This window comes from Dipodomys merriami, unplaced genomic scaffold (assembly GCF_024711535.1).
Source record: "Dipodomys merriami isolate MVZ:Mamm:240054 unplaced genomic scaffold, mDipMer1.0.p SCAF_24, whole genome shotgun sequence".
NCBI lineage: Eukaryota > Metazoa > Chordata > Mammalia > Rodentia > Heteromyidae > Dipodomys > Dipodomys merriami.
In genome coordinates this window covers 21,263,824-21,287,404 of record NW_027203826.1, presented here as the reverse complement: position 1 = coordinate 21,287,404, position 23,581 = coordinate 21,263,824, and the positions used below count along the sequence as shown (strand labels likewise).

The window sequence follows — 23,581 nt, the reverse complement described above, 5'->3', positions numbered from 1 at the left end:
AGGGCGGGCGGCTCCGAGGGGGCGGGCGCGCGCGCCGCCCCTTCCCGGCTTTCCCTCCACGTCCCCTCCCGGGTGGGACCCGCACCTGAGCCCGCGCCCACCGCGAGTCCGGGCCACGCTGGAGCCGCCTCCCGCCCCGGGTCCCACCCTCGGGTTGCAGGTGGGCTGCGGCGCCCGGCCCTCCAGCAGCGGGCGGCGGGGAAGCGGGTGAGCGGCGCGGACGCCGGCTGCCGCCCGGCTCCTCGTCCCCGCCGCGGCGCGGTCCTCCTCCCCTTCCCGCAGGCAGCAGGGCGCGGAGCCGCGCGCCCGCCCCGCCGCCCCCGCCGCCCTCCCCGCCGCCGCCGCCGGGTCCCTCCGGGGCACCATGGAGCTCTCGCCCTCGTCCGGAGGAGCCGCGGAGGCGCTGTCCTGGCCCGAGATGTTCCCAGGGCTGGAGTCGGACTCGCCGCTGCCCCCGGAAGATCTGGACGCGTTGGTCCCCGTCAGCGGAGCCGTGGCCGGTGGCATGCTGGATCGGATCCTTCTGGAGTCGGTGTGCCAGCAACAGAGCTGGGTCCGCGTGTACGGTAAGGACCACAGGCCGCTCTTGAGGCTCGCGTGTCGTGTCTCTGCTTGGGTTACCGTGCATTTTCCAGGCTCATTTCCCGTTTCCAGTCCCCCTCCATCCCGGGTTCGCTTCCCACCTCCTATTAGCACCTGGGTAAAGAGGTGTGACTCAGTGTGGTCTTTGGACCTCTTCTGACACCCGCTGTAAGTATGTTGAGGTATCCAGATCTAGCTCCTAGGTGGTTATTTCAAGACAGCTGCCACCCGATATTGTAGAAGGTATGAAGGAACAAGCCATAAAACCAAGGGAATAGGGTTTCATCCCTTTCTCTTGGTAAAGCAGGACTGGAAAGAAAGATAACGGCTTAGCAGAGAATAAGCTAATGAATGAAAAAGAAAAAAGAACAAGTCGATATCAAAACTCAAAATGTGTATTTGGTGACAACAGACCGTATCTGTAACCTCTCCCTGAACCTCACTCTCTAAAGGCAGCCCACTTATTCCGAGTGCGCAGATTGTTTCGGAGTGTGTTATTGTTTCTGGTTTTCACTGTGAAGTGACTGGGTTGCCACTCAGCAGGTTAAAAGTGATGAATACACTAAAACTTTCTCTTTCTGCATTCCTGGTTACCGCCTTTTTAATTAAAACTGAATGATGAGATTCTATTAAGGTAGGGCTTGTGGCAGCTTTAAAACCATGCTGGTTTTCAAAACTCGGAGCCTAAGTAAGGATTTATAGCGTGGCATTTAGGGTTTAGCTGGGGCTTTTCAAAATATTGAAATGGGAAGATGGTTATCACTTTGCTCACATGACCACAGAAAAGGCATTAGTAATGTGGCTGAAAGGAAGATGGCAAATTTGAAGCCTGTGGGATCAAACACGGCGTTGAAATGTTATCCTGCTGTCATGTAGATCTACGCCTGTAGATCAAGTATGTTACAAATTTTTTTTTAAAGTTTTCTTTCCTACTTCTGAACAGGTTATATTCTTGATGATCAAGAGTGACCATGGCTTAAAAGTTACCGATCTGGATAGTTTTTGTGGTTTCAGGACTTCATGTCTATCACTATCAGAAAGATCTTTGAACTAAGAATCCAGAAATCTGAGTTTTTGTCTTAGTTTTGTCACTAAGTGGCTAAATGATTTGGAGGAAGATTAGGTCACTTTTTTGGCCTCTGATTGCTCATCTGTAAAATGAATGGATTGGACTAAGTAATCTAGTGGCCCTTTAGTCATAAATACTGGCAAGTTTTAAAATCATTTCCTCAGGAACTTTTATGTGTACCACCTTGTACTTACTTCAGTGGGTGTTTTTAAGTGTTTCTTGATGTTATTCTATTTAATTGAGAGAATTAAAATGAAGAAGTTAAAAATGATACAAGGTCACCAGTTCATTCTCAGCAGATTTGATTAAAAAATTTGGTGCCTGTCTTTCCATTTGCCTGCTAATCCTATTTAGCTGATCACTTTCACCAAAGATTGATGAGTGTCTAAAAATAAATATGAATTATGTTGTGGTGACATTTTCCTATTCTGTTTTTCTTCTTTATATACTTTGGTATACAGTTTTTTGTTTTTGTTTTTGTTTTAATATATTGGAGATAAGGCCATGTTTCAGTATCTAAGGTTCTGGCTTTTCCAGACTTTGTTAACTGTCATTCTTTGCATGAGACCTATATGTTACTGTTTTTGCAGTCCACTATAGGTCTTGCTTTGTGGCATGTAAATACAAATATCAACACACACCCATTACTCACACACTCACACTCTAACTTATTGTAAAGAAATCTAGAAATTGAGAGCTGGGGATGTGGAACGTGGTTATGGTAAAGTGCTTGCTTAACATGTTCAGCTGGATTTGAACCTCATTACTGCAAAGAGAGTGACTGAGGAGGGAGTAAAAAGAAATCTAGAAATGGAGAACATGAGTCTAGAGTGTAAAGTTGGGGCTTGAAAATGAGGCTTTGCCTTCTGGCTTTGACACAACTTTGTTGTCTAACCTCGAGAGAACAGTTTTAAATCTCTGTTCCTTAAGTTTCTGCATGAAGTATGGAATTTGAATCTGCACTAATAGGTAGACACATACATGTATTAATCCACACATACACACATTAATAAGGTGCATTTCTGTGTCAAGTTGCAGATTTTCCACTGCATTATCACTTTTTCCTTTTTCTTTTTGTCATTTCTGTCAACTAGTGAAACAAGTAAAAGTTGTTTATACTTACAGTTTAGCACTGCTACATCTCATGCTGAACACGGTGGTCTTTAGCATGATGCAAATATTATAAAACTCTGAAGATTGTCTGTATTCTCAGTTTTTAAGTTGCTTATTTTGTGATCTTTTGAAATATGGAAAATCAATTTGGAGAATACTAGTTTGTTTTATTTTTCTTGTTTCTTGTCTGTTTTTTATGTTAAAAACCCAGGTTATCTTCAGTCTACTATGTTCCTTGATACAGTTTAAAGGCTATCTTAAAGAATTTAACATGTCTTCAAGAAATCCAGAAATTGAGAATCTAACTGGAGTATACAATTGAGAATCTAACTGGAGTATACAACTGGGGGTTGAGACCTGCGTTGTTACTCAGGCTTTCAGATTGTTAATAACATTGGACAAGTAGTTATAACTGTCAAACTCTAGGTTTCTGCAAAAACTGTGGAATCTATACTAATTAGTAGCTATGGTCCCTTTAACCTTAAAGTTGGCTGATTTTTGTGGCTTGTGTCATTATTTACCTACAACTTAGACTGCAAATTTCATCCTGACTTTTGGAGCCAGTCATTGAGCAAGCCCATAATTTAATGCTTTTAATCATGATTATCAAGGGATTCTGGAGAGCAATTTTATCAGAAGGTTAGTAAACTGAGTTTTGAAAGGAGGAATGTCAGAATGAGATATACATATGCTTGGAATGTTTTCACAAGATAGGAAAGTGGGATGGAGCTATTGCTCAGGTCCATCTCATACTGTTTGGAGAACAAGCCTAAAATAACCACGTAGATTTTTCGAGAGAGGGTATAATGAGAAGCTGTATATTATGTGTATCTTGCCACTGGCTGCAGCTCAACTACTGTAATATACTTCTGTTTGAAATCATTATGTAAACAAACAACAAGCTGGGTGCTGGTGGCTTATGTATGTAATCCTAGCTACTTAGGAGGCTGAAATCTGAGGATCATGGTTTCAAGCCAGCCTAAACAGGAAAGTATGAGACCCTTATCTCCAAGTAATCACCAAAAAAGCTGGAAGTGGAGCTATGGCTTAAGTGGTAGAGCACTAGCCTTGAGCGAAAAAGCTAAGAGATGGCACCATGTCCTGAGTTCAAGCCACGGTACTGGTGCTCTCTCTCTCTCTCTCTCTCTCTCTCTCTCTCTCTCTCTCTCTCTCTCTCTCTCTCTCTCACACACACACACACACACACACACAATTAACAACAAAAGTAACCTCTCACCCCAAGGAATATCTTAATATCTTAACAGAAACTCTTAGGAACAATATTTTTGTAGTTTGGCTCACAAAATTTGAAGACTGAAACTGTTTTTACTTTGGTGTTGACAGGTTCAGATCTTTGGTTAATAGTACTTTTATCCAAACTTTCATGTATTGCTATGTCTGGAGAACTTCTTTGGAATATGCTCAGAGCTTTTCCTTTTGTCTTTAAAATGTTTCATTTCAATATTACAATAAATCGTTCCCCCATCCTATCAAGACTATAACATTTTTGACATCAGTCTTGTTTATATTTCTGTCTCTTTACTGTCTTCCTTGTTTCATGTCTAGCAGCTTGGTACCTTGCTCCTAGTAAACTAGTGTTTCTTGAATGTTGATTCATCTGTCTTTTGACTATCTAGATCGCAACCTGACTGATCTTATGGTGGCAGAGTAGCTTAAACAAAGGCATGCCACAAACAGCTAAATATGGATGCAGTATCCAAGAGCATCAAATGCAGAACATTTTTCAGATATTTATAGCCTCAAAGCAAAGTCAATTGGCTGAAAAAGCTCAGCAGCCTAGCAAAAGGAAACGGGAGCGGCAAAGCCAGCCTCACTGTCTGTGCTTTCTGGTAAACAATGGGAACATTAAAATTAACTATTTTACCATGAATAGATGGTAACTATAGGACTCACTTTGGGAGAAATTTAAGATACTCATGTCTACTATTGCCTGAACTGGAGCTCTGTACTCACCTGTGTAACAGATCTACAAGTGTGCACAGATATGCTCTTTGAGATTTGGAGGAGAAATAGTTATCAACAAGAGATCTTGTGCTTTTTAAAATTTTAGTCATAGGGCTTTTTGAAATATTCAGCTAATAAAAAGAATAACGTCACTAAGCTAGCGTGTGTCTCATTGTTTATTAATGACAAAGGGTCCTGCTGGAAAGTTTATAAAGGCTGGTACTATATTACACAAGAGAAAAAATCAATCATATTGCATCAAGTACCTATAATTCCAGAAACACAACAGCGGGGATTTGGTAAACATTTTTCATGAACTCTTAGGTGGTTGTAGTATATGATATTGACTGTTCTTTAAGAATTAAGATTAAAGGTGAGATACTTTTTATGGCATCTCTAGAGACTGTGTTCCTGTAACAAGTCCAGGAAGTTGTTTCATTTTTGTCTACTGTGATCTAGAAGTGACTGGCTTACACAGAATATTCTTAATATAATTTAATTTGAATGTTCAAAGTGAATCACTCATTATGACATACTTTAAATATGTATTTTGTAATAACATAGATGAATAAATTGGTCAACAAAGATTGAAAATTTTGCATGCTCTAAGTGATTGCTATAGAAAAAACATCAGGGAATGTATAACCAGGTAAATCCCTAACATGTTTGTATTATTTAAGTATTACAACAAATAATGCATTTATCACTTGCATTTCCTCAATAAAAAGCTTTATAAATGAGTAGTAATATTTTAGAAATTCTTGGGATTTTAATCTCTATTCAATATTTAGTCTGTCATAGGCTATGAATGTTGATACATTAATATCTCATGATCTCCAAATACACTTTATACCCTTTAAGAGTTCTTCAATGAGCTAGGTTATAGTATTAATGCCTATAATCCTAGCTACTCAAGAAAGAGTCTGAGATCTGAGGATTGAGGTTGGAAGCCAGCCCAGCCAGACAAATCTGATAGACTATGTTCAAATAATCTGCAAAAAGCTGGAAGTAGAGGCATAGCTGAAGAGGTACAGTGACAGCAGTGAGTGGAAAAAGCCAAATGAGTCTAGGAGGCCCTGAGTTCAAGCCCCAGAACCAGAACGCTGACGCAGGTGGATCCTAAGCTTAAAAAAAAGGGGGAGTCTGGGAAGGTGGCTCAGTGGTAGAGTGCTTGCCTTGCATGCATGAGGCCCTGGGTTTGATTTCTCAGCACCACATAAGCAAAAAGAAAAAAAAGCCAGAAGTGGCACTGTGGCTCAAGTGGTAGAGCACTAGCCTTGAGCTGAAGAGTTGAGGGACAGCGCCCAGGCCCAGAGTTCAGGCCCCACAACCGGACCCCCCCACCAAAAAAAAAAAAAAAGTAAGAAAGGAGTAGTTCTCCATTGAAATCAGCGAGATGGTCCAAGAATGCCTCAGAATGTACTATTTATTTAAAATTCCGATAGCCCCATTTTTAATCTTTTGCGAGCGAATTTGTGTCTCATTTATATTGTGCTCTCATTTATATTGTGTTCATGTTCACAGATGCTGGACTGTTCTTTTATATCTTAGTGTATGTCTTCTGTCATGAGATTACTAAGGAAATAGTGGCAAGTGGTTTCTGATTCTTTACTTTATTAGAAAGAGAATGAGAAGTGGAAGCAGAGGATTTTTATAATTGGTAACTTTGTGCTTTTTAGTAGCATGAAGGGATGGGATCATCTTTTAAGTAGGTGAACCACAAAAAGCATTCAACTGACAACTGAGTTAATCCAGAAAAAATTTAGCTGGTTTTTCTCTTGTCCCTCCTTTTTGGAAAAAAACTTTTAAGTAGCTAGGGAGGTGTTTGGTCTTGTTAGCCAGGAGGAGTTTGAAGTGTGCTGAAGGCACTAGCGAAATTGCTTCACCCTGTCTTAGTAGAGGGATAATTGCTATCTGATGTTTTTAAAACACCTTTTCTCCCAAGGCCAGTAGGCAGATTACTCTATAAATTTAGTTTCTTTTCGAGTGAGAAGGCAGTCATGAAGAAGTATATGATAAGCAAATAAAATGGACAACTTATTTATTGATGAGTACACAGTAAAGAAACGAATTGAACCTTGATGGTATAAGTATTTGCTAGTCACCATCTTCCTTACCTAGAAATTCAGATATTGAACTGAGTTTTACCTTTCTTACTGTTAGGTATGAGAGAGAGAGAGAGAGAGAGAGAGAGAGAGAGAGAGAGAGAGAGAGAGAGAGAGAGAGAGAGAGAGAGAGAGAGAGAGAGAGAATCTGTCTGTCTGAGTCTGTGTGTTGGGGCTTGAACTCAAATCCTCCAGCCTGTTTTCATTCACAGTTTAGAGCTCTGCCCCTTGAGCCACATCTCCACTTCTAATAACTGCTCATTTGCCTTATAAGGGGCCAGTTTAGATCTTGATTGGATTTTTAATTCTTCATAAATTGTCTTTAACATTGCTAAGTTTCTATTTTCATTGTGTCACTTTCAGTAGGCTGCCTAATGTACCCCTTTCCTCCGTCTCTGAATCTAAGGGTTTGGTAATACTTGCAGATATTAACTGAGGATAGTGAAAATTTAGAGAAGGAAGTATTTAAAGTAAGACAAGAAAACAAATTTAGAAGAACAGTATGGAAAGCTAAACTGTGAAGGCAATATTACCGAATACTTTTCAAAATAATCCTTAAAGTTTACACAATAAAGAAACTGGCTTGGTAAGTATAACTTATTCCCACAATCAGAGACAAATCCCACAGTTTGTTAGGATTAGAACTCTTAACCTCAGATTCCTTACTATCCTGATTTAGCTTCTAGATCTTACTACTCTCCCTCAGGGAGATGGCCTTTCAAAGCTGAAGGTCAGGAAAACTCACAGTGAGAAATACCAGATTGTTAGTTTCACAGTCTTTAAGGGAAATGCTGGAAGCACTATTACCTAGGTAACAGAAAACAAAAATGGACAAAACATCCACAGAGTGGAAAAATGAGAATAATCTCTGTGATCCTTAAGCGGTAGAGCAGAGGACAGATTAGATATTTTTCATTTCTGTTTTCTTAGTTCTTTATACTGCAATTGGAAGTGAGGTTTTAAGGAACTACAGATGCTTCATGTGTGCTGCTTAGTAAGTTTCTACCTTCCTTTGTAATTTCTAACAGCCTTGATTCATATAATTAAAAACTAATATTTTTGTTGAACTGAATATAATCTGTGCTTAATGTACAGAATTTGAAATTTGGAGAATCCAAAGAAATTTCAAATAACTTGGAATTCTGTCTCTTAGAGACAACTATTATTTAGTATTTTATTCTATTCTGTGACTGATGTAATTTCTTACACATATTTGATGTCAGGCTCTATATTCTACTTTTTATTCTTGACAGTATTTTCTCATGTTACTGAAAACATTAACTTTCTTTAAAAATGTGTTTATATATTGTATTTTAAAAATAGATAATGTATCCCTTGTTTTTGAAATTTAAAATGTACAAATGGATATTCCTTAAGATGTCTCCCACTCTCCTCTCTGGGACTCCTACTTGCTCTCTGGGAAGTGATCATTGCCCCCTCTACACAACAAATAATTTGAAATCCTTACATATCCTTCCATACCTCTTGAATGTACATAGAGGAAGATATATAAATAGCTATATAAAAATGCATTCATGGGCTGGGAAGGTGGCTCAGTGGTAGAGCGCCTGCCTTGCATGCTTGAGGCCCTGGGTTTGATTCCTCAGCACCACATAAGCAGGGGAAAAAAAGCCAGAAGTGGCCGGAAGTGGTAGAGCACTAGCCTTGTGAGGGACAGCACCCAGGCCCAGAGTTCAGGCCCCACGACTGACCCCCCCCAAAAAATGCATTCATTAATTGGATCTAAGAAGTGTAGTTAAGAAAACCAACACTTTTTTTTTTTTTTTTTTTTTGGTTGTGGGGCTTGAACTCTGGGCCTGGGTGCTGTCCCTGCGCTTTTCAGCTCAGGGTGAATGCTCTACCACTTGAGCCACAGAGCCACTTCTGGTGTTTTAGTGGTTTATTGAAGAATCTCACGGTCTTTCCTGCCTGGGCTGGCTTTGTACCGTGATCCTCAGATCTCAGCCTCCTGAGTAGCTAGGATTGCAGGTGTGAGCCACTGGTACCTGGCTGAAAATCAACACTTTTTTAGTTAATGAAATGTCTAGAACTAGTTAGCTAGGAGTTCTGGGGTCTGGACCCTGTTTGCTTGATTTCTGGATTGGTATCATAGACTTTTTTTTAACTGTTTCTAAGTATTTTTTCCATTTTTACGTGTGATAATCCATTATAAGCACTGATGTAACCTGTATGCTGAGTTATTCCTTCTTTTCCTTCAATCCTTCAGTTATTATACCTGGGACATATTTTCTAGTCAGTTTGTAAAGAGCATCTTATTCTTTTTTTGTGGCTGTGTAGTACCTGGGTGAATTATAATTCATTTAACCAGTCCCCAAGTTTTGTGACAAACAATGTTTCAGTGAATAATTTTGAAAATAAGTCATTTTGCTCAAATAAGAAAAGTTCATAGAATTACTAGGTGAAAAGTGTGAGTATGATTTTGAAAGATACTGTTGGTGGACACCTGTGGCTCATGCCTGTGATTTTAGCTATTCAGGAGACTGAGATATGATGATCTATAATCAAAGATAGCTTGGGAAGACATATCCATGAAATCTATTCCTAATTAACCAGCAAAAAGCTGGAATTAGAAGCATGGCTCAGTGGTAGAGCAGGAGCCCTGAGTGAAAAGGCTGAACTAGATCCCCTGAGTTTAAGTCTCAGTCATGGTAAGGAGGGATAAAGAGAGCAAGAGGGAAAGAAGAGGAGAAGGGAGAGGAAGAGGGAAAGAGAGAAAGAGAGAGATCCTTGATCTATATTAAGTATAAGTGAATACATTTTCATATTTAGGAGCCACTTTATCTACTTTTGCCAATTTTTATTGGGATGTTGGATCTTTTTCTTTGAGTCTTGTAGGAACTCAGTGTATTGAGCAAAGAAACCTTTATCTTAGTTAGTTCCTGGTATTTTCACTGCTCTCTTGACTTTTATATTGGGGTTCCCTTGCACTCCCACGAAGAAACTATTCTCATGTAGTTGAATGTATTCGTTGTTTCTTTTATGGAGTTTTAGTTTTATGTCATAGTTAAAATATATTTCCTATTCTGAGTATATAATACAGTTTTCCCATGGTTTCTGCAGTATTTTAGTTTTTTTCATTATAATTTTTGGTTGGTGTAACCTTCATGTTGGTATAGATATGAGATATTGATCTAATTTCATTTTTTAAAAAGGTGGTTGCTTGTTTCAACATCACTTGTTGATTAATCCATCTTTTCTTTATTGATTTAGGATTATTATTATTACTTTTATCCTGGATTGCCATTTGTCTTTTAGTTTATTTCAAGATTTCTGTTCTATCCCCTTATCTCTTTATATTCATATGCCAGCATCACACTGCTTCATTTCTGATGATTTATGACATTAGAATATAATTTTTGTTAATGTATGAGTTTAACTCATACATTATTTAACTATTTAACTTATTTAACTGTAACCCTGGTTTACACATTAGTATTTTTCAACTAGTGTGTGTGTGTGTGTGTGTGTGTGTGTGTGTGTGTGTGTGTGTGTGTGTGTGTGTGTGTGTGTGTGTGTGTATTGCTGAGTAATCTAGAGCTTCCTAAAGCTAGGCAAATGAGCTATACCTTTGTCCCATTTAAAAAAAATAATCTTTAAAATTAATTGTTTAAGTCTTTCAATGGAACTTTGGACTGTTCTTTTACACTGAATTCCTAGAAGACTAGGAAATGTTTTCAAAGGAGTGAGCCTTAGTGCCAAATTGGTACAACCTTCCTGGAAAGCAATTCTTGCCACTATTATATGGCTTATAATTTTAAGTTCTAATGCTGTATTGCTACTTTAAATATATTAAAGCCTTTCACATAGTTCCTTAAACATTACTTAGCACTTTATTAAATGTTCTCAGTGTTAATGCTTTAAGATGGTCCTTTAAAAACAGAGTTATTTATCCATTTGTGTAATGGCATATTTTGAGAGATTGGGAGTAAAGCAGTTTATTTTTCCAGGTCAAATCCACAACAATGACTTTATTTATATAGTTAGATTTTCCCACTATAATAACTTTATTTCTTTTTTTTTGTTGTTGATTGTGGGGTCTGAACTCTGGGCCTGGGCACTGTCCCTCAGCTCTTCAGCTCAAGGCTAGTGCCCTACTACTTGAGCCACAGCGCCACTTGCAGCTTTTTTCTGCTTATGTGGTGCTGAGGAATCGAACCAGGGCCTCATGCATGCAAGGCAAGTACTCTACTACTGATCCAAGTTCCCAGCCCCACTATAATAACTTTATATGTGCACAAAATGATTCTGGTACTCCAAGAAGCACATAATAATGGCAAACAGAAAAAAAGCAAACTTAGAGACTAACAACGTAGTTTAACATTTAACAGTGACAGAGCGGTTATTTACCATAGCTAAGATATGGAATCAACCCAGATGCCCCTCAGTAGATGAATGGATCAAGAAAATGTGATATATATATATATATATATATATATGTATGTATGTATGTATGTATGTATATAAATTCTGTGCCTCCATCAGAAAGAATGACATCGCCCCATATGTTAGGAAATGGAAAGACTTAGAAAAAAATTATATTAAGTGAAGTAAGCCAGGCCCAAAGAAATATAGGTCCCATGGTTTCCCTTATTTGCAATAACTAGTGTATGTCTGGAACAAGCAGAAAAGGTCAAAAGCTATGTACATATGACCAGATAAGATGATGTTAAGCGAAATGAACCCCACCCCTGTTATATTTGATGTCAATGCCCTGCATCTTGTATATACACTTTTCTAATTTGGGGAGGGGAAGGGAAAAAACAAAATGCTTAAATAGGGATACAGGTTAACCCATTGTAACAATGAGATGTAGAAGACACTATGTTGAAAAATGAACTTTACAATTTAGGTGTGGGGGGTGGGGAGTGTAGTTGTGGAGGAAGGAGTGAAGGGATGGTAGGGGAAAAACGAAGGATGTAACAGTGCTTGATAGGAAATGTACTCATTACCTTGCTCATGTAACTATAATCTCTCTGTACAGTATTTTTACAATAAAAACGTATAAAAAATAAAATAGGAATGAAAAAACCAACAAATACACCTAATATTTGGAGTCTTGTAGGTAATTTTGTTTGTGTTACATGTGGGTAGAATAAAGCATGTAAATATTTTGTTTCATAAATATAAAAAAATGACATGTGAAGGGTATGACTGTAGTATATGGTTTATTAGACATTTTCTTGATGAACTTAGTAAATCAGTTGTAGTCCTTAATATTTTATTAATTTAGCTTATAGAAATACAGTATCATTGTAAATGACAACAATGTTTTTAGGGAGTTAACTTGTAACTCAGGTTTGGTCTTATGGATATTCTGAAAGGTGAGGATTGTTCCCAGATGTCTTGTTTTCAATTTGTCCTCATTATAAAAATGTTTCACACGGAAGTGGCGCTGTAGTTCAGATGGTAGAGAGCTCGCCTTGAGCTGAAGAGCTGAGGGACAGCGCCCAGGCCCAGAGTTCAAGCCCCACAACCGCCCCCCCCCCAAAAAAGTTTCACTATCTTTTTGTAAAAATTGTCCTAAAAGGATAGAGTTTGCATTTTCAAGGTTTCAGTCTGATAGTCCTGTCACTAAGGGGATATTAATCTCCTTACCTGGTTACAGTTTACGTTTGTATATTCTAGCTTGTGTTGAAGTAGAGTCTACACAATTTGAGATTTCTTCTTCATGGTTCTCTTTCAACTGGGCCATGTACAATTTTATGTTCATTTCCAAGTTCCAAATAGAAAGCCCTAAATAGGAAACTTGGGGCCTTTCTAGAGCGGGCCAGTTTTGTCCAAATGGCTAGTAACTAATCTGTGTCAGTAAATAGACCTTAAAAAATGACCATTATGAAAGCCACTAAAACAAGAATTTAATATTTTCTAGTTTAATCAAGATTTTATAGTAGCTTTGCTTTAAATAAAAATTAAAGTTTTTATCCTTAATGAATTTAGCCTGATACTATAGTTAAGAACCAACTGTGCCATACGTAGTCATTCCTTTTGTAGTAGAAATATATTTTACAGTATCTGGTGTGGTCAGATTTTTTATACTGTTTTGTTCAGGCCATGAGCTTTCAATTATTCTATCACGTTCAACTTAAATCAGTTTGAGAGTATATTTTCATTCATTTGCACTACAAGTTGTGTGGTTTTGTTACACATTTGAGAATGTCATACCACAGTGACATCCTGAGAGGCTTCACTTTGTAATATCATTGGCTGATTGTCTTCTTTTCTTGTATCTTAACTATTAGCCATAATTTTTCCCTTATGTAACCAATGACATTATTTCATTTATCTGTGAGCATATTATATAAAATCATTTGAAGTTCCTGTTTGCCCCCAACAATTTCAAAATACCCTGCATACATTTTTCTGTCAAACTTAAGAAACATTCACGTGCTGGGCTGGGAAGGTGGCTCAGTGGTGGAGCACTTGCCTTGCATGCATGAGACCCTGGGTTCGATTCCTCAGCACCACATAAGCAAAAAGAAAAAAGCCGGAAGTGGCGCTGTGGCTCAAGTGGTAGAGCGCTAGCCTTGAGCTGAAGAGCTGAGGGACAGCGCCCAGGCCCAGAGTTCAGGCCCCACGATCAGACCCCCCCCCCCAAAAAAAAGCCCTGAGTGCTGTGTGTGTGTGTGTGTGTGTGTGTGTGTGTGTGTGTGTGTGTGTGTGTGTGTGTGTGTGTGTGTGTGTGTGTGTGTGTGTAATGCACATAGCAAAGCTTCATCTAATGCTTTTGTAATGTATAATGGCATGAAATATACAATGAACAGGATTGTGTAACCATTATTAATTAAAAAAAAAACCTCCAGAATTTTAATGATCCGCTTCAATCTAATGCTTTTGTAATGTATAATGGCATGAAATATACAATGAACAGGATTGTGTAACCATTATTAATAAAAAAAAACCTCCAGAATTTTAATGATCTCAACCCCAAACTCTGTACCATTTAATAATAAATGACTGTCACTTGCATCTCCCTACCTTGAACAGTTGGTAATTTCTTTACTACTTTCTATGACTATGAATTTGCCTAATGTAGGTACTTCATGTAAGTAAAACTGTACAAATTATCCTGTCTGGCTTCTTCAGTAAGCATAATATCCTCAAAGTCCATTCTTTTTTGTTTTTAATGCCAGTACTGGGACATGAACTTAGAGTCTCACTTGCTCAGCTTTTTCAGTCACAGCTGATATTCTACCAATTGTGCTTGCTACACCTCTAGTCCAGCTCCCTTCCCCTCTCCTCTCCTCCCCTCCTATCCTCTCCTCTCTGTCTTTTTACTGATTAATTGGACATAAAGCCTCTAGATTTTTCTGCCTGAACAAGCTTTGAACCTCCATCCTCAGCTTTCATTGAGTGGCTAGAAACAGATGGGAGCCACTAGCTCTCCCCAGCTCAAGGTCCATTCTTGTAGCATATACCAAAATTGCTTTTTTATGATTGAATTGTATATGCTACATTTTGCCTAACCATTTATCTGTCTATGGACACTTGAGTTATATCTACATTTTAGTTATGGAGAATTATGTGCCTATGAGTTTTGGTGTACAAATATTTGTTTTAGTCTAGCTTTACATTATAAATAATCACATAGAAGTGTAATTTTATGGTTGACCTTTTGAGAAACCTTTAAACTGTTTTTCATTGCAGCAGCACTGTTTAAATTCTTTTCAACAATATACAAGTGTTTCAGGTTCTCCACATCTTTGTTAATGCTTGTTATTTTCCTTCCTGATTTTAGTCCTTCTGGAAGGTGTGAAGTCACATCTTCTGTGTTTTTGATATACATTCTCCTAATACTTACTGATGTTGAACATACTTTCATGTGTTTATTGGCCTCTTACATATCTTCCTTGAAGAAATGTCTATTCAGATCTTTCTTTTGCATGAATTCTTAGTACATACATTGATATGTATCAGCTGTAATGTTAGTTATTTTTAGTGTAATTATCATATATATATTTATTTTTTGCCAGCATGAGTTTTGAACTTAGAAACTCATGCTTGCACTACTGGCACTCTCCCGCTTGAGCCACACCTCCAGCCTGCATAGTCAGGTATCATTGATAAAACAAATTATTTTATTGATCATGATTTTATTATTTTTTTAATGATGGTTATTCTTAAGGAGTTGGAATCTTGTGGACTTTTCTGTCTGTATTGGTTTCAAACCACAGTCCTCTGGATCCTCAACCTCTTGAGTAGCTAGGATTTCAGACATAAGCCAGTGGTGCCTGGCATATATGTTAATGTTAACTCTAATTGTGGTCACAATCTTGAGCGTAATTGAATGATGACAGGTAAAATTTTTTGAGTGCTTATTGTGAGCCAGACAGATTTAAGTGGTTTAGGCCTATTAGTTCACTTAATTTTTATAACTACTATATCTGGTAAATACTGTTATTACCCTATTTTATAGATGAGGAATTAGAGGCATAAAGATATAAATGAGATTGCCTGAGGTTATACAGTGACTTACTGGCTGATGTTGTATTTGAATCCAGGTGATTTCTCTTCGGTCTATGCTTCTAACCACTATATAACTTGGCTTTTCACAAGTAAAAACTTTAAACAGGTTTTTGTTCTTGTTTTTGTTATCAGTCACAGGGGCTTGAACTCAGGGCCTGAACATTGTCCCTGAGCTCTTTTCCTCAAGGATAGTACTCTACCGCTTTGAGCCACAACATCACTTCTGATTTTCTTGTGATTAATTGGAGATAAAAGTTTCTTAGACTTTCCTCCCCCAGATGGCTTTAAACTGAGACCCACAAATCTCAGCTTCCTGATTACAGGGGTGAGCTGCCAGCACCCGACTAAAAATAATGTGTGTTAATTTAGACCTTGATCTTGTAGTTTACCCTGTGAGTTTTCATAGCATCATAACTACAAAATAAGGACATTTGTTATGCTGGTTATTCTGTGAATGTCATGATTTTACAGAATATCTTCGTAGAGTTGTCCAAGTTTTCTTAGCTACAGACAACATGACAAAACTATGGGTGAGTGGCATGAATATTCTATATTCCAAAAAGCTTAAACAAAGTCTCTTCTCTGAAATCGATGTATGTTAGCATTAATACAAAATATGAAACCTTTTCTATAAAAGCATGCCTTTGTATATAAGCATGCCTTTCTCTGCGTCAGTGAGCGCATATTTATGTTTGATTGAGCCATTAAGAAAATTGATATTTAAGAGACCACAAAATCTTAAGAACCTGAATAATATTCATGTGGGGGACATAGTTTTATTTACTGCAGAATTTGTGTTTAAAGTGGCTCTCCACTTGAATGTTAGTAATTCTGGGAAAGCAAATATACTTTCACAGGCTGTGATCAATCAAAATATTGATTGAGCTTAGTCAAGTAGGATATATTTTAAGGCATTTCTGAAATTTGCACATACTCCTTTATAAAAGTGCAGTGACAGTGTGATCTGTGGGCCTGATTTGATTTCTTATCAATTAGTTCTTCTTGAACTTTCCCTTGCATATCCTTTAAAATTTATATCCTGTGGTTGATATTTCAAGGCCTTAAAACTTAAAGCCAATGCAACAGTGATATTCGCAAGACAATATGTTGGAAATGATCTGTACAATGGGGTGGGGTGGGGGGGTTGAGGAGGAGGGAAAGTGGGAGAAAAAGGAGGGAGGGGGTAATAAGTTCGACAAGAAATGTATCCACTACCTTACTTACGTAACTGTAACCCCTCTGTACATCACCTTGACAATAAAATTAAAAAGAAAAAAGGGATCCTTAGGAGTATCTAGGGAGAAAAAAATCCATACATAGTAAACTGTGTGAATCAATTTTGAAATATACTTTCATTTCTTACTAATAGGTTGTAGTTATTTAAAATCTGTGATTCTGGGGGGAGGGGTGAGGCTGGGAAGGGATGTGAAGGGTAAACAAAGGAGGAGGCTGCAATGCTTGGTAAGAAATGTACGCATTATCCTGCCCATGTAATTGTAACCCCTCTGTACAGTATGTTCACAAATAAAATAAAAAAAATAAAAAATTCTCAGGATTTACAGCAAAAAAAAAATCTGTGATTCTGTTGATCACAAATTCAACAATGAAAAGTGAGTTAAGAATCTAATGTTCTGATCAGACTTTTTTTTTTTTTTTTTTTGCTGGTCCTGGAGCTTGGACTCTAGGCCTGGACACCAAACTCTTTTGCTCAGAGCTAGCACTCTACCACTTGAGCTACAGCATCACTTCTCGATTTTTCTGAGTAGTTCATTGGAAACACTAGGTTCATGGACTTTCCTGCCCAGGCTGCTTCGAAGTACCATCTTCAGATCTCAGCCTCCTGAGTAGCTAGGATTATAGGCATGAGCCACCAGCGCCTGGCTCAGCTCATACCTTAAAAAATATATATAGTCAGATATAATTGATAAAAACAACTACACAGATTTGAATGTAATTTAATATATTTTGAAATATGCAGTTGACTATGAAGCCATCATTAAAATCAAGAAAATAAGCTTTTATTTTGTCTAAACATTTCTTTGTTCCTTGTTTGTGTCTTAACAGATTAGTTTGGATTTTCAAGAATTTCGTATAAAGGAAATCACGTTTCTGCTTTAGCTTCCTTTATCCAGCATATTCTCAGATTTCTTTCATATTATATGTATCAATAGTTAATTTCTTTCTCTTGCTGAGTAGTAGTTCACTGAATGTATATTATCAGTTTACTGTTGATGAACTTCTAGGTTTCTAGCTTAAAAATTTTTTTTAAATAACTTTTTAAGCCAGGTACTGCTGTAGCTCATGCCTGTAATCCTGGCTACTCAAGGAGGCTAAGATCTGAGGATAGTGGTTGAAAGCTAGGCTGAGCCAGAAAGTCTATGAGACTCTTATGTTCAATTAACAGAAAGCTGGAAGTGGAACTGTGGTTTAAGTGGTAGAATGCTAGCCTTGAACAATAAAACTCAAGGACTGTGTCCAGCCCTGAGTTCAAGTCTCAGAATGGGCTTATGTGATCACACATATATACAAATTTTCTTTAAATGATTGTATAATAAGGTTTCAATTTTTCCTTCCTTCCTTCCTTCCTTCCTTCCTTCCTTCCTTCCTTCCTTCCTTCCTTCCTTCCTTCCTTCCTTCCTTCCTTCCTTTTCTTCTTTCCTTCTTTCCTTCTCTCTCTTTCTTTCTCTTTCTCTCTCTTTCACTCTTTCGCTCTTCCTTTTGTTCTTTCTTTCTTGTTGAGATTAGACTCTGTTTTGCTGTTGCAAAGTAGACTGTTTACCACTTGAGATATGCTGCCAGCCTCTGTTCTAGTTTTTAAGTGTGACACAAAACATTGTGAACATCTATGTTCAAAACTTAGTGCAAATATGCTTTTATTTCTCTAGAGTAGATATTTAACAATGGAATGGCTGGATCATATAATAGATACTTTTTTTTTAAAGTACCAAGTTGGGCTGGGAATGTGGTTTAGTGGTAGGTAGAGTGCTTGCCTAGCATGCATGAAGCCCCAGGTTTGATTCCTCAGTACCACATAAACAGAAAAAGCCAGAAATGGTGCAGTGGCTCAAGTGGTAGAGTGCTAGCCATGAGAGGCTCAGGGACAGTGCCCAGGCCCTGAGTTCAAGCTCCAAGACTGGTTCAAACAAACAAACAAAACAAGTTGTTTGCCTCTGTGGTTATAACCATGTTCCTACCATTAGTGTATACAAGTTCCACTCTATATCCTATCACTACTTGGTGTAGTCCGACTTTTGAATTTTAGCCATTTAAGAGATATTAGTGATAGCTGTACCTCCTTCATAGCTGAGATTATAGTTACTCATACCATGCTTGGCTTAATGACTGAGATAGAGCCTCACTGACTTTCTGCTTTGGCTGGCCCAGACTGCTATCCTCCTTATCCCTACCTCTTAGTAGTGGAATTACAGTTGTTTCATGCCTCAGCCCTTGGGTTAGCCTCTCAATAAGGTTTAGTTCGACTCTGTCTGGGTATGCATTTTATGATGATTTACCATTTTAGTTTCAAAATGACTTTAAATTTATCTTGTGAATAACTGGTACTATTTCACTTTTGATGTAGATTTCATCTTATTTCAAAATGAAGCATAACTTGAATGAGGACAATAGCATGGTCTTATAAATAAAGCATAATTAGGATTTGAACATGAGTGTTGCTTAGCATATTGAATTTGGATGAACATAGCCACGCCCTCATTCATATGCTGAAATTTAATGGCCAATAAAATAGTATTGATTTTTTTTTAGGAGATGATAAATAAATTATGGTGAGCCCTCATGCCCTTTATAATGGCATTATTGCCCTTATCAAGAGGTTTGTGAGGAAAAAAAGTTCAAGGGAGGGCCCTTTTTGTTCTTTCTGCCATGTGAGGATGAAGTGAGAGGCACCATCTATGAAGTACTGAAGTACATTGAATCAGCTGGTTTCTTGATATTAGACTTTCTTAGCCTCCAGAAATGTGAAAAATGCATTTGTATTATTTATAAATTTTCTAATTAAGTCATTTTATATCAGCAGCTGAAATTATCTAAGATAGAATATGATTGAATTGTTCATATTCTTTAAACTTGTTATATTGAATCAGTGCAGCATCCCAGAAACCACTTTTCCCCCAAAAGTTTATAAAACACCTATTTTGAAATATCTTTTCAAGTCACTTCAGTTGTGTTTCCAGACTTCCTTCCTTCTAGTTTCTGAAAACAACCTTTAAGTACTTTATGAGAATCAGTGTAACATTTTCTTTAAGATCACCTTCAGTGGATAAATGCTTATCTCCTGGGTTTTTTTTTTTTAACAATGTTGGATTTTGTTTTCTAATGGATTAGGAAATTAACATTTATGTAGTATTTGGACATGCACCATATGCATTTTCCTTGATGTTCATTACAGTAATTTTGAGAAATATATAAGGTTATAGGTGAATAAACTGGGAATAAAATAGGTATGGCTTGCTCAGAGTTAGATTGATTCTAACCCTAGTATTCCATCTATCTTCTTACTAATCGAAATCAAACAGTTCTGCTTTCTTTCTCAGTTGTTTTTATAGTCTCTTTCTCCAAATCCTAAACCTCTTTTTTTAAACTTGTTATTCTGTATGTGACTTAAAACAAACACAACAATAAATAAATGAAGTACTAGCTCTCTTTTTTCTTTGATATCACTTCATTTTAGTCTTGTTAGTTCTTTTTTTTCTGATTATTTATGTGTGTGTCTGTGTGTCTGTATGTCTGTATCTGTGTCTGTGTGTAAGCTTTTGGAAATACATGTTCTTTAAAAGCTACGTTTGGAAGTGGCACTGTGGCTCAAATGGTAGAGCGCTTGCTTTGAGCTAAAGAGCTCAGGGACAATTCTCAGGCCCAGAGTTCAAGCCCCACGACTGACCCCTTCCTTCCCTCCCCCTCCCAAAAGAGCTAAGCTTGGCTATAGGACTAGGCCATTTTTTCAGCTGCCTCATTTTAATTTAATTTATGGACTCTCTGTTCCTTGAAGACAAAGAACACCGGAATCTTCTCAAAAGAGCATTCAATCTATGGAACTGACTTCTGTTACTGCTGAAATAATGACTGAATGTACCATAAGTGTAAGATTCATGACATGCTTAACAGAATTGGTTTGGAATATTAGGTAAAGTGGGAAAACTTGCCAGTGTGCTTTATTAGCAATCCAATTTATTTTATCTGGTATAAGAAAAAAAATAAGCCAAATAATGAGAATGTTCATTGGTCTCAGAAAGCCAATACCAGAGTTGAGAAAATGGATTATTTGGGGAGGCACATTGAGTCAGAAAGAAAAGGATGCTGTCTGCTTTGATTAGGACAAAAATGAAGAAGGTGAAATTGACATGCTAATTCAAGTATTTTTAGATATTCAAGTATAAAGACAGTAGGAAATGTAGTAGTAACAGTTGGATATTAAAAATGACATGAGAAGTTGTTTACTTGTTTTTATTTTGCCACATAATATGTGTCTAGGAAGAAAGTAAAAAAGATTGGGTTAAGAACTGAATAAACAATTTGTTAGAAGTATTTTTTTGTGGTTCATGAAAACCTGTATTTCAACGAATTAAGTTTTTTAAAAAATATATGTTTATTGTAAAGATACTGTACAGAGGGGTTACAGTTACATGAGTAAGGTAATGAGTACATTTTCTATCTAGCATGGTAACCTCTCCTTTGTTTTTCCCCTATCATCCCTTCCCTCCCAACATCTCCAACTCCTCCCTCCCTCCCTTCTACCGCCCCCCACCAAGTTGTGAAGTTCATTTTCAACTTAGTGTCTTAAACATCTCGTTGTTACAATGGATCAACCAGTATCCTTGTTTCAGCATTTTGTTAGTACCCTTCCTCTCCCCAAATTAGAAAAATGTATATGTAAGATGCAGAACACCAGAATCAAATACAGTGCAAACAGGGGTTATACCATGGGGGAAGAACATACAAAAGAAACAAAAAAATCAAGCAGTACATTAAAAACAACAGCAACAAAGATAAAACCTCTGTGTCCCTATATTGGGGTTCATTTTGCTTAGCATCATCTTACATGGTCGTATGTACATAGCTTTTGACCTTTTCTGCTTGTACTAGACATATGCTAGTTATTGCAGTTAAGGGAAACCATGTAACCTATGTTTCTTTGGGCCTGGCTTACTTCACTTGATACTTTTTAAAAAATTCTTTTGTGTGTTTTTTATATGAAATAATCACCAGGATAAGTGTAGTTTTTGCATAAGGGAAAGGTTAGTGGTTAGTTTTTGTCAAATTTTAGTCCTTTAATATTTCCTTTCCATTTCTTTACTTATACAATACTCTGGCCTGTTTTAATTTTTGTATAGTATTTACATTTATTTTTAGAACTTAGATGAGTTGACTTGAGGCTAGTAGTATTACCAAATATTATATGGCAGTGGATAGAGAATGCTAGAATTTCATGATGGCAATAAATATAAGAAGGTTGGGGCTCAGTGGTAGAGTGCTTGCCTTGCATGCATGAGGCCCTGGGTTCAATTCCTCAGCACCACAAAAGCAGAAAAAGTCAGAAGTTGAGCTGTGGCTCAAGGGGTAGAGTGCTAGCATTGAGCTGAAGAGCTGAAGAACAATGCCCAGGTCGGGAGTTCAGGCTCATGACTGACCAATAAATAAATAAATAAACAAACAAACAAATAAATAAATAAGTTACCAAATTCAGCATATTGACCAATATTTTTCAGAGTACATCCTCAGACCATTCCCCCTAAAAATTACCTGAAGTGTTTACTAATAATGCAGATCTCTTGTGCTAAGGAATTGTGTTTTGAGAATCACCCAGGAAATTTAAATGCATATTAAAAATTTCAGTCTCCTAATTAGAAGATTCAATACATTACACATGTTGCTTTTCTGCTTAAGATGTGTAAATTAGAAGGTCTGTGAAGATAGGAAACCAAAGTTACCTGTTTTTCCTTTAAAAATTTTCTTTTAGAAGTTTAGGATATGCTAGTATATATAATTGTAGTGCTGATTTAATTTATTAGTTTCTCCTGACAATGAAACTTGGACTTTAATTTTATAATTGAGGGCTTTGTATGTTTGTTTAAGCAGAGTAGAGAGAACTGTAATGCTTCTAATTATTTCAGTTCCTGTTGGATTCAGGATAAGTCACATGGCCAACTTGCTTTGTGGTCCTCAATTCATTGTCATTTCTCTAGCACTCTTGCAGATGTTAGTTATTCTGAAATTAGCCCTCATTTCAAAAATAAAGAGGACAGGAAATGTGAGGTTTCTTATTTAGTATTTCATGAATATTAATGATATGCCACTTCTATCTTATAAGTTCCCAAAGAAGGACTATTTATAATATGATAACCAATTATTTCAATTTCTTGTGCACCATTTACTATGATTATTCTAATGAATTACCATTACAAAAATAAAATAGATTTTATAAAATAAAACAGACAAAATACAAAATTAGGGATGTGAGTTAATACCAAATATTTGGCATAAAATCAGGTCAGCTATTTGTCTTAAATATTGAAGTTATTAAAAGTTTTTAATAAGTTGAAGTTGATAATAGTACTTTTTGTTATTGTATATTTACACAGTTGACATAAAGAAAAATGTTCTCTTTTTTTTTGTAGTCCAGTGAACTTTGATAAATGTATATAGTCATTCGATTTCCCCACAGTCAAGATAGAGAATATTTCTATAGTTCCAAAAGCTAACCTTATGCCTCTTTATAGTTGGCCTTTCCCAACCCCAGCCAATTTTTATTTTCCTATTTTCCCTTTTTCAGTTGTCTCATAAATGGAATAATCGAATACATAGTTGTCTTGTTTAGTTTCTCTAACCTAGCATAATGCTTTTGAGATTCTCTTGTATAAATTTTTTTTAACATCTCAGAGTTTCATTCTTTTTTATTGAGTAGTGTTAGAAGAATATACTAAAGCCAGGAGTTGGTAGCTCATGTTTATAATTCTAGCTACTCAGGAAAGTCTGTGAGACTCTTATTTCTGATAGTGTACTAAAAAAAGGACAAAAGTGATACTGTGGCTCTAGTGGTGGAGCACCAAAGGAGCTTGAGGATAGCACCCAGACCCTGAGTTCAAGATTTAGGACCAGCAAACACACACACACACACACACACACACACACACACACACACACACACACACACACACACACACACACACACACACACACACACACACACACACACACACACACACACACACACACACACACACACACACACACACACACACACGAC

At 37.2% G+C, this 23,581-nt stretch overlaps 1 protein-coding gene across 3 annotated transcripts in view; it reads left to right on the top strand.

Annotated features, from left to right (window-relative positions):
* Positions 1–324: 324 nt before the first annotated feature.
* Positions 325–23,581, top strand: part of Rasal2 (RAS protein activator like 2) — a 258,171-nt gene continuing 234,914 nt past the window's right edge. For 2 of the 3 annotated variants that reach the window (XM_070034392.1, XM_070034391.1), the window contains exon 1: positions 325–566. In XM_070034392.1, the coding sequence (XP_069890493.1) occupies positions 365–566 (202 nt within the window). In that variant the 5' untranslated portion in view covers positions 325–364. The remainder of the gene's footprint in view (positions 567–23,581) is intronic. The other variant, XM_070034390.1, reaches the window with a different exon arrangement.